We start from the raw sequence: 15,141 nt of genomic DNA, 5'->3' as shown, positions 1-15,141 counted from the left end.
TGATGGGAACGGAATTTGGTACAATGTTTATGCAGGGTACAAACTAGGAATAAGAATTAATTAGAACTAAATTAGTGCTTAAATGGAATACAATCCAACTGTCAAAGACAGGATGTCTGATTGGATTATCCTGTCTGAGCTTTCTATACTATCTATAGCTTAGTCAGTCAGAGAAATAAATAATACTTTCTGGAGGATGAAAACATCATTTAGAACCTCAAATTATCTCTATAATAGTTGTGTGTGTTACACACACAAACACACACATATATAGTGGTATAGAATGTTCAATAAAACAAAACCAAAAGACAAACCTAAGTTATATGATGACAGTATAATGTGACCCAAACCCAAGACAAATGATAAGCTAGTTATCAAGCACATTTTTTTTAAATTGGAGGATAATTGCTTCACCATGTTGTATTGGCTTCTGCCATACAACAACTTGAATCAGCCATAGGTATACATATGTCTCCTCCCCCTTGAACCTCCTCCCACTCTCTAACCCCATCCCACCCCTCTACATTATTACAGAGCACCCGCTGTCACACACATTTAAAGTAACTATATTCAACATGTTCAAGGAAATAGAAGAGTGATAAGTTAAGAAGATAACAGAAAACTTTAAAAAGAACCAAGTGGAAGATCTAGAGCTAAAAAAGAACTGAAATTCAACTCCATGGGTGAATCTACCATTAGATTAGATACCACTGAAGAACTGGTGAACTTTTAAAGAGAAGTCAGAAGAAAGTATCCAAAATGAAACACAAAGAGTGAAAGGATAGAAAACACAAAACAAATAAAAATGTATGAATGTGATAATATCTTAACAGCCTCCCAACACTAAAAGTGGAGAGAGATACTAGTGCAAGTTTGACATCAAGAAAGAACATTTAACCACAATTTATGTTTAAATTACTATTTTCTTATACAATTTTCAACCTAATAAAAATCTAAGCAAGGGTTTCTTTCCACTTTTAGGACTTAAGTATTTTAAAAGAAACATTTAATGTATCAAACATATTAGATAAATTATATAAATTAGAATGTTTAACTACTTACATTCCATACGCCGAGCTCACAGCAAGGCTAGTAATCTGCTGTGGAGGTTCACCATCCACCCACACCAACTGAATAACAAGTTCTGCTTGATATCCTGGAGGCATCCGCACCGGTCGTGTCTTAACACTAGAAAAACAGAAAAAATAATTGCATCATATATAGTTCAAATACATATGCTCATGCTTATTTTCAGAATTCATAACAATAATCTTCCTACAGAAATATACCATACCAGGCACTGAGGACATTATGCAGGTAAACAATATGTTCTAGCTTTCTCAAAATACGCCAAGCCACTTGTGATTTCTTAACCTTTCCTTGAAGTAGCTTTTCAGTCAGTCAGATCTAGAACTTCACTGGACTTCATGAGTTCCTTTTCTCTTCTGATAGTAGTATTTTAAATTATTTTTATTATTTAATTATTTTTCTTACACAATATTTGTTACATATGGGTAAGTTATAATGCATGACAATAAGAACTATGACCATTAATCTACAACCCAACTTGAGTTCAACATATTCAAAACCTGAATTCCTGTTCTTGCTCTCTAAATTTGCTCCACCTGTAGCCTTCTCTATCAAAGCTGTGTTTTCTTTAGGGTCCTTCAGGGAAGGAAATGTATTAATTATTAATGAAGAATAAAAATACTGGGCTCTTTTCATAGATAGTCCTTAAAAAGACCAAGGTACCTCTTGGTGGACTGTAGACCACTTGACAACCACTTAATAAAAGAGGATATTTCATTTGGCAAGTTTCAAAGAATTACACAATTAACATGTAAAGTTATTTTAAAATTTGGCAGCAACTCTTACTTGAGGCATGGGATACTGTCCTTTGTTACTCCTTCACTAGCCACAGTGTTAGTGCTCCCAGAAAGACTCCTTGAAGGAAGCTGGGATGAAAGATCTGGAAATGGAGGACTTGTTTCTGGTTCTGGGGTAATAATATCTTCAATATCATACTGCAGTCGTACCTCTAATGACTTAAAAAAAGAAAAATCAAGTTTTGATTTAGTCTAGGTTGTCATAATAATAATAATGATGATCATATTAAAATATCTGGCATTTTTTGGTAATTATTATTTGTTCAGATTAACTAGTTCAATTTCAATAGTAGAGATACCCTAAACTGAATTAAATAGTAAATTACATAAAATATTCAATGGCATTCACAAAAAATGTAAAATGTGTTTAATTCTTTAGAATTATAAGAAAAATACCGGTGGAGATAAATTTTCTATATAATAAATATTCCTTAAGATAAAGTATAAATTACAATTCCACATATGATAAAATAAAAGGAGAAATTGGTCTGGTTAGTCCAATGAAAGAAACTAAATTGGATGTGAATGTGTATTTACATACACACAACACCCTTAAAAATTGTTATTTGTACAAAACTTTTTAGCTTTAAAAAATTCATTCAATCTTGACTTTGAATGAATTCAGTATAATTTTCCAAAATAAACTGCATATTTTATTAGTTTAGTTCTTATATAATTTCATTAGCTTGGTCAGAATTGCTTAATGAGAAAAATATAATTTAAATTGGAATAAAAAGGTAATCCAAAACCCTTTCTTTAAAGCCAAGAATGTTTAAAAATTTTGACTACATTCAGTGCTTCAAAAAAATCAATTTTATAACACAAACATTGTCTTTCATTGTAAAAATAAGCATTTTTGACATTGAAAACAATTGCTTACGAAAAATAAAATTATGGAGTACTGAATACAGCAATATTATCCAAATTATTTTCATAATTATCTTAACACTTAAATCCTCTGGTGGCAATAACAATTATCAAGTGCATACTACACTTAGATACTCTGTTAATGACTACATAATATCACAAAACCCTATGAAAATGGCATTACAATTTCTAGTTTATCACTACTTTCTATTTTTCTATTTTATTTATATAGGAAATTATATGAGTGATGAAGCTGAGTCTTTACCCAGACTATACTACTGACTAATGGGGTCTTGTGACTGTTTAGTCACACAGGTATTCACTGGTAAAGCCAGAATTAAAAGCTAGGCTTATCTGACTCCAATGTCTGGGATTGAACTACTATACTCTAAGAGCCATGTTTAATTTTATTCCCTAAGGTAAAAGCAGTTATATTTAGGCCTTTAATAGAAAATCTTTATTTTCTGATAAAATGGAGTGGGTAGAAAAGACCCATTATACACAGGTGCCTTTATTTAGATTTAACCTATCCCTTAAGAGCATCATTATTTTGAATAATTAAACTATTTCATTATGTTTAAAAATTAATATGAGGTAAAGCAGCCCCATAATTATTTCCACCCTATAAAAAATGTTGCTATTTAAAAGATCAAAGTAATCTTACTGCAGTTGATAGTCATTTATGGCAGTTAATTGACAAAAAGGACAACCTAAAAAATTTAACAAAGATATAGAATAAAACTTGCATTAATTTGACATTTATACATAAAATAAATCAATGACTGTCTATATAAAACCTATAGGCATAGTCTATCCTATTTAATAATACTAAATTTTGATAGCCAATTTTGTCATTTTAAACCAAATTATTTTTTAACATAGTAACAAAAACAATTACAAATTCTATGAATTGGAAAACTGACCAAATACTGTACTCTTGATGGCTTAAAACCATACCAAGCACTAGTCAGAATCTATGATAATTGTTTTCTTTTAATAACTTGAAGTGTAAAAGTTAATTTTTAAATGACTTACCACTATTTCTGTTGTAATTTCATGTCTGCTGAATTTATAAATTATGACATATGCAGAGACTCCTGATACACAGAATATTCTGCTCTCTGGACACCAGTAGATCATCTGAATGGCATATGGGTCTTCCTCTACAATCTCACATGTTTGTTTTCCTTCTCCTACCTTCTGTTTTTCAAACACTTTTGAAGTTTTTAGCTTGTATAGCATCTGCAGAGTTACTATAAGATATTGAATCATAGTTATCTTCTAATTTGCACTTAATTCTTTCATTTGTTGAAGCCTTTTCAATATATGTTACATCACAAAAATTAAAATCCAAGTAAACAAAATTAACTACATTTTAACGAGGAATTATTCAGTTATGCTCTCATATCAGTACTGTTTAGCTGGAGAAAGACTATAGGGAAAAAAATAAACATTTACCGAACATATATTGTATACCAAAGAGCATGTAGGACTTTATGTGCATTGTCTCATGTGTTCCTCAGAAAAGTCCCGTGAAGTATTTCTATCTTGTTTGTTGATAAAATACTTGAGCTCAGGAAGTTTATACTGAAACTACTGAATCTACTTCTTTCCCAAGATTGAGAAGTCCTTTCTTAAAAAAATTTTAATTGAAGTATAATTGCTTTGCAGAATTTTGTTCTTTTCTATCAAACCTTAACATGAATCAGCCATTGGTATACATATATCCCCTCCCTTTTGAACTTCCCTCCCGTCTCCCTCCCCATCCCACCCCTCTAGGTTGATACAGAGCCCCTGGTTGAGTTTCCTGAGCCATACAGCAAACTCCCCTTGGCGATCTATTTTACATATGGTAATGTAAGTTTCCTTGTTACTCTTTCCATACTTCTTTTTATCACTGTTTTCCCTTTTGATTGTTGGATGATGCTACTCAAGAGTTTATTCCTCTCAACAAATTTTTAGACATTCCTTCAGATGTGAAATACTTGTAATTTACCAGTTAGCAATATTGAGAATGATCTAGATTATTTTAGAAAGGTCATTTCTGAGTGGCTCTGTGTTAGGAAACAGTCAGTTATAATTTCTAAAAAGTCTGGTCTGTGAATTGTTTTCAGGAATATTTATTTGGAGGAATATATCTCCATTTTAGAACTGGATGATAGATCCACAATATTAAGATCTCTGATCTTAAAAAGGATTCTTGAGAAAATTTCTAAAAATCTGGGAGTTCCTGCCAAAAGTGCACAATCTGAAACAATCATGAGAAACATTAGTCAGATTCAAAATGAAAGAGATTATACAAAAGAACTGGCCTGAACTAAAAATGCCAATCATGAAATACTTAGTAACCATGCCAGACTAAAGAAAACTCTAGACTACTAAAATCCAACAAATAATCTGAGATTTTCTTTTTTTTTTTTTAGTCTTTTAGATTCCTTTTATTTATTTTTTTAATTATTTTTTTAAATTTTATTTTATTTTTAAACTTTATATAATTAGTTTTGCAATTTTCTTTTACTAAATGAGATATTATTGGAACAATTGGCTAAACTGAGTAAGATCTGGAAGTTAGATAATAGTATTATATTAATATTAAACTCCTGATTTTGATAACTATAATTTCATTTCATAAAACAGTGCCCTTGTTTGTAAGAAATACACACTGAAGTATTTAGGGGAGCATGTACTGTTAAGAAGAACATCATATTTGTAGCTTGCTCTCAAATGGTTACAAAAAGCTATGTACATGTATATGTTTGTGTGTGTATGTGTGTAAGAAAATGGAGGCAAAAGAGAAAGGGTGCGAGCAAGTGCTAGATTGAGAGCATGCATATGGTAGAAGGGTGGGTGAAGGGAACACATGTATACACTGAAATTTGGGTAATCTTGCTGAAGGCTATATAACACTTCATAGTACATTTTTGTGATTTTTCTGTTAGCTTGATATGACATGGAAATAATAAAGAATACTACAGACATAATTATTTGACTTTGAGTTAACCAACAGAGATTATCCTTAGTAGCCCCAACAGAATCTGGTGAGCCCTTTAAAAGAGGGACTGAAGTTAGAGACACATTCCTTTGAAGAAACAAATCACATGAGTTTTAAAGCTGCAAGAAAATGAATGCTGCCAACAATTACATGAGCTTAGAAGAGAACTCTGAGCTGCAGACTAGCCAACACCTCAACTGTAGTCTCTTAGACGTGAGCAAAGAACCCAAATAACCTGACCCAGATTCATGACACAGAAACTGTGAAGCAATTTATGGGTATTGTTTTAAACTGCTAACTTGTGGTAATTTGCTGTGTTCAGTCAGTCAGTCATGTCCAACTCTTTGCGACCCCACGGCAGGCCTCCCTGTCCCTTACCATCTCCTGGAGCTGGCTCAAACTCATATCCATTGAGTCGGCATGCCATCCAACCATCTCGTCTCTCTGTCGTCTCCTTCTTCTCCTGCCTTCAATCTTTCCCAGCAACAGGGTCTTTTCTAATGAGTCAGCTCTTAGAATCAGGTGGCCAAAGTATTGGAGCTTCAGTATCAGTCCTTCCAGTGAATATTAAGGATTGATTTCCTTTAGGATTGATTGATCTCCTTGCTGTCCAAGGGACTCTCAAGAGTCTTCTCCAACACCACAGTTCAAAAGCATCAATTCTTTGGCATTCATACTTTTTATAGTTCCACTCTCACATCCACATATAACTACTAGAAAAACCATAGCTTTGACTAGACGGACCTTTGTCAGCAATGTCTCTGCTGTTTAATATACTATCTAGTTTTGTCATAGCTTTTCTTCCAAGGAGCAAGTGTCTTTTAATTTCATGGCTATAGTCACCATCTGCAGTGACTTGGAGCCCAAGAAAATAAAGTCTGTCACTGTTTCCATTGTTTCCCCATCTATTTGCCATGAAGCGATGGACCGGTTTTTTGAATGTTGAGTTTTAAGCTAGTTTTTTCACTTTTCTCTTTCACTTTCATCATCACTTTCCTCTTTCACTTAGTTTCTCTTCATTTTCTCTCATAAGGGTGGTATCATCTGTATATCTGAGGTTATTGATATTTCGCTCACAATCTTTATTCCAGCTTATGCTTCATCCAACCCGGCATTTTGTGTGATGCACTCTGTATATAAGTTAAATAAGCATGGTGACAATATACAGCCTTTGTACTGCTTTCCCAATTTGGAACCAGTCTGTTGTTGCATGTCCAGTTCTAACTGATGCTTCTTGACCTGCATACAGATTTCTCAGGAGGCAGGTAAGGTGATCTGGTATCCCCATCTCTTGAAGAGTTTCCCACAGTTTGTTGTGATCCACACAGTCAAAGGCTTCAGCGTAGTCAGTAAGACAGAAGTAGATGTTTCTCTGCAGTTCTCGTGCTTTTTCTATGCTCCAACAGATGTTGGCAATTTGATCTCTGGTTCCTCTGCCTTTTTTAAATCCAGCTTGAACATCTGGGAGTTCACGGTTCACTTAGTGTTGAAGCCTGACTTGGAGAATTTTGAGTATTACTTTGCTAGTGTGTAAAATGAGTGCAATTGTGCCATAGTTTGAACATTCTTTGGCATTGCCTTTCTTTAGGATTGGAATGAAAACTGACCTTTTCCAGTCCTGCGGCCACTGCTGAGTTTTCTAAATTTGCTGGCATATTGAGTGCAGCATTTTCACAGCATCATCTTTAGGGTTTGAAATAGCTCAATTGGAATTCCATTATCTCCATCTGCTTTATTCGTAGTGATGCTTCATAAAGCCGACTTGACTTCTCACTCCAGAATGTCTGGTTCTAGGTGAGTGAACTAGATCACATCATCATGGTTGTCTGGGTCATAAAGATCTTTTTTGTATAGTTCTTCTGTGTATTCTTGCCACCTCTTCTTAATATCTTCTGCTTTTGTTAGGTCCATATCATTTTTGTCATTAATTGTGCCCATCTTTGCATGGAATGTTCCCTTGGTATCTCTAATTTTCTTGAAGAGATCTCTAGTCTTTCCCATTCTATCATTTTCCTCTATTTCTTTGCATTGATCACTGAGGAAGGCTTTCTTATCTCTCCTTGCTTACTCAGCAACTGAAGATGAATACAGCTGATCTTTGAACAATACAGGTTTGAAATGCATGGGTCCAGTTATTCTCATATTATTTTCAGTAGTAAATAGTACAGTACTACACAATCTGAGGATGACTGAATCACAGATACAGAGGAACACTGTATGTGAGAGCCAACTATAAATTATGCCCCAGCTGTAAGTTATGGGTAGAGGGTTGACTGTGTAGAGGGTTGGTATAACCAATCTGACTGACTCCCATGTTGTTCAAGGGTCAACAGAACACATATCTATTCAAATTAAATATAACTTCATTTCCTGTACTGGACCCTATCCCACAAAATTGGCAAACTAACTGATATTTCTCCAATAACATCCACTGGTTTGAAGATATGCTGTTATAATGGATTACAGTAAAAATATTAAACATGTTGCAAACTTTTGCAACATATGTTCTGAGTGTAATAAAAATACTTTATTTAGAAATTAACTTCCTAAAATATTATCATGTATGCGTTTAGGGTGGCATGCACTTAAGTCATTAGAGTGTTAAATTGTCTTCTCACATTTTAAAAGATGAGTAACTTTGAGGTGGTATGAAATGAGCAAAGATATCACTGTGCAATTAATTGTGTTCATGGAACAAACTCAGATTTACATGAAAAGGTTCATCAAAATAAAAAATCTGTCATCCTTTGGAATTTCTCCTTGAAACTGTTCTTTATTGTGAGGTCAGAAAGAGGCCTCAGAATTCATGGTTTTAAATCTTTCAATAATTTTCCTTTGCTGATTGTTTTGTTCCACTGCTAAAGGACTCTAGCTTGCAGACTAAGACTGTCATTAATATTCAACTTTCTTCCCTCTGCTTTTCTGTTTATCACAGTCTTTCTCAGTTTACTTCTATAGCTTAAGGTATCACTTTAATGCTGCTTCTTCATTACATACCATTTTTGACTGTTCTTCCTAACTGATGGACATTTTTACTTGAATTTCCTGGTGTTCCAACAAAACCCAAACCTCCAAAACTCTCCTGTATTCTTATTTCCGAAAAGTTACCTCCATCTTGATGATTACTCATCTCACAAAGTTAAGAGACATTACTCACTTATTCTTTCCTCCTAGTCCTATCAAAATCTTATCTTCCAAAATTCACACTAAATGTTACCCCATCAAAATACCTTCCTGAATCTACCTGGTTCAAATAAATCTCCCGTTTCCAATATCAAACAGAACTTGGGTTGTACTACATTTAGAGTTCTTACCATATTGTTTGCCCTATAAATGTTCTGAAGGGTATGTTATGGGTATAGTCAAGTCTTAAATATTTTTGCACGTCCTTCAATGTTGAACAGATTACTTTCTATCCTTAAATTATGTAATTCTCAAGATTTCAAAAGAAAATTTACATTTATCAAATTATTTCCTTTGATTCTCAGGCACTTGGTAGACAAGCAGCAAAGGAAAAAAAAAGACTAGTAGGATGAAAGCACTTTTCCAAGACCACAGCGTGAAGAAGTGAAGGAAATTCCTTGGGCAGAGTTACTCGGACATATGAATAATTAGGTACATTTTTTCAGTGTACCTTACCTCTTATAAATATAATAGGTTGCTAATAAAGAGTGATTTCAGTTCTTTCCTATATCATAGGAAAAAAGTAAAGTGGAAATAATACTTTAAACTGATTTAGTATTACAGGAAATGCATTTTGGTAACACAACCATATGTGTATGCTAAATATGTATCTAAAAAGTTAACTGTCCAAACTAAAAAGTGGTAAATGGCTATGAGTAAATACTAACCAAGTTTTTTTCTATAATAGAAGGAAAAACTTACTTGCAGATGCATCCCAAAACTTGATTGATCCATCTGCATGCCTAGATAAGAAATAAATTAGCATTAAGTATGGTCAATTAAAAAATCATAATTGTTCAAACTGTATAAAAACTTGAATTACTATTAGTGACCCCATGGACTGTAGCCTGCCTCTGTCCATGGGATTCTCCAAGCAAGAATACTGGTGTGGATAGCCTATCCCTTCTCCAGGGAATCTTCTAGACCCACGGATCACATTCAGGTCTCCTGCATTGCATGTGGATTCTTTACCACTGAGCCACAGAGTACAGAATACTTCCCAATGCATTTCATGAGGTCAGGTGTATCCTGACACCAAAGCCAGGGAGAAGTATGGCAAGAAATTAAAATGACAGACCAATACCCCTTGAGCATAGATGTAAGAAAAAAAAAAAAAACAAACCTGTCAACAAAATATTAGCAAATCTAATTTAAAAAGCATAAGGATAATATATCATAAAACTAAGTGTGGTTTATCCCAGAAATGCGATGCCAGTTAAACATTCTTAAAAATCAATCACCATATATATTTCTTTATACTGTCAGATTGAAAAAGGAAAACCATTATCATCTCAATAAACAAAGAAAAAGCACCTGAATTTAAAGTGATTCACCACCACTACAGTGTTACAGGATTCTGTTTTTGTCTATGTATTTACTTTTACCAGAGAGCTTTATATTTTCATATGCTTTCATTTTGTTGTCTAACATTCATTCAACTCAAAGGACTCCCTTTAGCAATCCTTGTGAAGCAAGTGTACTGCTAATAAATGGTTTCAGTTCTTGTTTATCTTAGTGAAAGTGAAAGTTGCTCAGTCGTGTCTGACTCTTTGTGACCCCATAGACTATACAGTCCATGGAATTCTCCAGGCCAGAATACTGGAGTGGGTAGCCTTTCCCTTCTCCAAGGTAGCTTCCTGACCCAGGAATTGAACCAGGGTCTCCTGCATTGCAGGTAGATTCTTTACCAACTAAGCTATCAAGGAAGCCCTCTGTTTATCTTGGAAGGCCTTTATTTCTCCTTCATTTTTGAAGTACAATTTCCCAGATACAGTGTTCATGGCTGTTTTTTCTTTTATTCTTAATGCACTTTAAATATATCATCCTACTCCCTTCTAGCCTATATATGTCTGCTGAGAAATCCAATGATAATCTCATGTAAGTTTTTGTACACATAATGAGTAGCTTTTCTGTTGCTGCTTTTAAGACTGTCTTTGTCAATTTGTTTATAATGTCTCAGTGTTGTCCACCTTGCGTTCATCCTCACTAGAGTATTCTGATACATATCCAATGAATATGGAAGTCCATTTACTTCCTCAGATTTGAGAAGTTTTTAGCCAACGGTTTTTCAAATAATTCCTCTGTCCCATTCTTTTAACTTTATCCCTCTCACTCAGTATTTCTTATTGTCTGTCTTCAAGTTTGCTGGTTCTTTCTTCTGATTAAATCTGCTATTGATCCCCTTCAGTAAAATCTTCAATTCAGTCATTATATTCTTTCACTTAAAACTTTATTTCTGGTTCTTTTAATAGTTTCTCTCTCTCTGTTAATATTTTAATTTCACTCATGCATCATTTTCATTATTTTGTTTAGATGTCTGCCTGTGTTCTCTGGTCATGCATTGAGTTTCTTTGAGACAGTTATTTTGAATTGTCATGTAATCACAGATATCAAATTCTTTAGGGTCAGTTTCTAGACATGTTTTTTGTTCCTTTGATTGGGCTGTGTTTGCCTATTTTTTTATGTGCCTTGTTATTTTATGTTGTGAATTTAGCATTTGAAAATACAGCCACTTGTTATCAACTGGCTTTATACAGGGGAAGACCTTCACCAAGCTCTTTGGGGTCTCTCAAAACTTCAGTAGGGATGCATCTTCTCTGGGATTGTGTGTATAATTTCCAAACTATAGAGGTTTGCTGGTTTCTTTTTCAGGAGCTTGCACTCTCTTGCTCCATCTATTATGTCTGTAGTACTGCAAGTTTCTTGGCATTTCAACAAGCCACTGAGCTCTCTCTTGTTTTCTGTGGATACCCAGGCATCCAGATTCCATCAGTATTCTGACTGAGGGGAGATAAAAAATAGTCTCTTTGGAAGTCCCTTGAAAAGCAGGAACACTGGATACACAGGCTATTCCACAACCCTTTTTATTCATTAAGATTCCTCCTTGAACATGAGCTGTGCCAATTTGTGGGGGGAGCTGACACAGCTAAAATACAATGATTATTCTCACCCATTTCAGAGTGGCTGTTCCTGGCTTTGAGCTCCCCTGGGGTACTATGATTTTCTAACTGCTTTCTAGAGTTTTCATAAAGGGTTTTAGACCATATATTGTTGTTAAATCTGTATGTCTGTGGGAGAACAAGGTCTGGGGTTACTTATTTTGACTTCTTGCTGATGTCACTCTCCACTGACTCTTTTATGAAGTATTTTTCTGTCCTTTTTCTCTTAACCTGGTGATATTATTATATTTGAAGTGAGTGTATTGTTAATGGCATACAGTTTGGTTATATTTTTTAATCCACTCTGCCAATCAATGCATTTGAACTAATGTATTTAGACCATTTACATTTAAGCCTTAAAAGTTCAATATTTTTTTCTTTTGTTTTTTCCTCTTTTATTTTCACTGTTTTTTCACCTTCTTTCCTATGGGCTATTTGAATTATTTTAGTACATCAATTTTTATGAGTCAGTAATGTTTTGAGTATATCTATTAGCCCAGTTTTTAAAAAAAAAAAACAAACAGGGTTGCATTAGGTACTGCACTGTATATTCATTTAACTTATCATAGTCTACTGATGTTATCATACTACCATTTTAAGGTAGGTAGGGGTGCTACTGGTAAAGAACCTGCCTGTGAAGGCAGGAGATGTAAGAGATGCAGGTTCGATCCCTGGGTTGGGAAGATCCCCTGGAGGAAGGCATGGCAACCTACTCCAGTATTCATGCCTGGAGAATCCCATGGACAGAGGAGCCTGGCAGGCTACAGTCCATAGGGTCACACACAGGTGGACATGACGGAAGCAACTTAGCACATAAAAACTTTTATCTTTCTTTATACCAATTTACCCTTGCCCATTTATAATTGCCTTAAATATATCCTCTGTACATATGCAGAACCACATCAAACAATGTAACCATAATATTTTCTTCAATCATCAAATATAATTTTAAAAACTCAAAAGCAAGAAAGCCTATTGTATTTGCCCAGATTTTTACTTACTGTGGGCTTCCTTCCTCATAATCCAAGGTTCCTTCATTTATCATTTGCTTTCTGTTTAGAGAGCTTCCTTTTGGGATTCTTTTTGATAGGTCTGATACAGACAAATTCTTAGTTTCCTTCATCTTAGAATGTATCAATTTCTAATTTCTAGAAGATATTTTTGCTGGGCATAAGACTCTAAGTTTCCAGTTCTTTTCTTTCTGCACTTGAAAGATGCAGGTTTCCTCTGGTCTCCATGTTTTCTAGTGGGAAATCTGCCTTCATTCAAATTAATTTTGCCCTGTTGGTAAAAGTGTCATTTCTGTTTTGCTGTTTTAATGATTTTTTCCCCTTGTAATTTAGTTTTCAGTATTTTGACTATCATGTATCTTGTAGACTTCTTGTGACTCACCCACCTACTGCAATCTCTCGGTTCATGTCTCTTCCCAAATTTGAGAAGTTTTCATCATTATTTTCTTATGAACTGTTTCAGCCCTGTTCTTTTCTCCTTTCCCAGTGGACTTCCACTGACACAAAAAGAGGAGGGTATATGGCTCCTCATTACTGCTGGGCAGTGCTGGGGCTTCTGTCTCCCCATATGATCTCTGTCACCACAGGTGATGAGTTTCATTACCACTCAGCAGAGTTAAAAGTCCCAGCTCCCTACTCAGACTTATGCTCAGTCTCAGAGACCGAACTGGGGTAAGTTGAGGTACACTGTTGTGGCCTGATGAAGGTGGAAGTCCAGGCTCCCTATTCAATCTTAGATAAAATGGATTGGGGTGGGGCCACAGTTTTTTCCTGTGGTGGTTAGCTGCAGTAAAAAGATTATTTTCTAAAAATCTTCTGTCTTGATAGGCAGCCCCTTTCCTCATCTTTTAGCTAGAGAGAGCTAGCTTTTGTTGGGCCTTTCAGGTTTGTGCCCACTGGAAGTTCCAGGTTGCAAGCTTTTTCAGTTCCAATTCTTGGATATATGAGACAAAAACAAAAGCCAGGAAACTCACCTCCATGTCATTCCTTGGGTCTTTGGGGCCCTAACCAGTGTGACTTCTCTTCATCTTTTTCAATCATATTATGTTTTTAAACACATAATATCCAGGGGGTTTAGTTGTACTTAGTGGGAAGAATAGGGAAAATTAAATCTATTCTCTATCCACAGAGTCCCTTATTATCTTTTAAATCTTATCTTGTGTGTTGCTATGTTTCTATTTTTATTCCTAATATTAGAGCATGAAGTAGACTGCTATCAGAAGTAATAAGATTTCTGGTGCTATAAGTTTTGAATAACCACCTAATGGGGATACAGAGCAGTGATTCCTAGATTTGGAAGGAGTCAAGAGATACTGATAAGGACCTTTCCAAGGCTAATAAGTCTATGAATTCTTCAGAAATTCTTCACTAATTTTTCATGATTTTTCTATCTGACCTTCCTCTAGTCTTATAATCTATACTTATTTATTGTTGTATATCTATGTTTTTCAATGGTTTGACTCTTCTATAAAGGTTATAATCTTTGGACAGAAGCTGTGTCTTATATTTTTATTTAAACTGTCAGCATTACTAGAGCACAATTATGGAAAAGTGTGAATATTCAATGAAATATTTTTGATGATAAATTGATAAACTCATAAATCACAACCACTTACCCAGTAATAATGATTTCTGGATATGTTTGTGTGCCAAGGTTCCAAGCTCCTCCACTGATTGGCCACTCCTAAATAGATTACACAGGAAGAAATCATAAGCTTTAATTTTTTTAATTTAAATGACTGGGAAATTCAAAATAAAAATATTTTAAAAGAAGAGTAAAAGTTTCACTTAAAATAGCTGTTAAGTAATGAAGAATGAAATTTGTAGCTATCTTTTAATTCTTTCATTGAATAATTCCAAGTGCATAACTTAATATCCTTTAAAAACATAGATTTTAATAAATATTACCATTCATCTAAAAATGCAAAGAAGCATTTTTAACCATACAAATACAGTGTTGCTACATTTTCCATATAGTCTATGTACTCCCAAACTGTTGTGGTGCCATTTAATACAAAGCAGTATGTAAACTGTGTCCCCTGGAGTTGTCCATCTGAACAGTCCTCTGCAAATAACAAAATTATAATGGGGAGTCTATTAAAATTGTAGGCATTGCAAACCTGTAGTTAAACATAACAAAATGGAATTCTAGGAAGTTATTTAACAAATGACTTTTGATAATTATGTCTTAGTAACCACTGATTAATAATAACTAGAGAGATTTGACTTGAATTTCTTAAAACTATAGTCTTTCACCTAAAATA

At 34.3% G+C, this 15,141-nt stretch overlaps 1 protein-coding gene across 4 annotated transcripts in view; it reads right to left on the bottom strand.

Annotated features, from left to right (window-relative positions):
- Positions 1-15,141, bottom strand: part of STXBP5L (syntaxin binding protein 5L) — a 321,677-nt gene that overhangs the window by 119,961 nt on the left and 186,575 nt on the right. For all 4 annotated transcript variants that reach the window (XM_070788639.1, XM_070788654.1, XM_070788646.1 and 1 more), the window contains exons 14-18: positions 14,494-14,561; positions 9,631-9,671; positions 3,789-4,006; positions 1,876-2,045; positions 1,063-1,188 (exon numbers count right to left, since the gene is read on the bottom strand). In XM_070788639.1, the coding sequence (XP_070644740.1) occupies positions 1,063-1,188; positions 1,876-2,045; positions 3,789-4,006; positions 9,631-9,671; positions 14,494-14,561 (623 nt within the window). The remainder of the gene's footprint in view (positions 1-1,062; positions 1,189-1,875; positions 2,046-3,788; positions 4,007-9,630; positions 9,672-14,493; positions 14,562-15,141) is intronic.

Source organism: Bos indicus, chromosome 1, assembly GCF_029378745.1.
Source record: "Bos indicus isolate NIAB-ARS_2022 breed Sahiwal x Tharparkar chromosome 1, NIAB-ARS_B.indTharparkar_mat_pri_1.0, whole genome shotgun sequence".
Classification (NCBI taxonomy): Eukaryota; Metazoa; Chordata; class Mammalia; order Artiodactyla; family Bovidae; genus Bos; species Bos indicus.
Note: the sequence above shows the minus strand (reverse complement) of the source record. Positions and strands in the feature narration are given on the sequence as shown.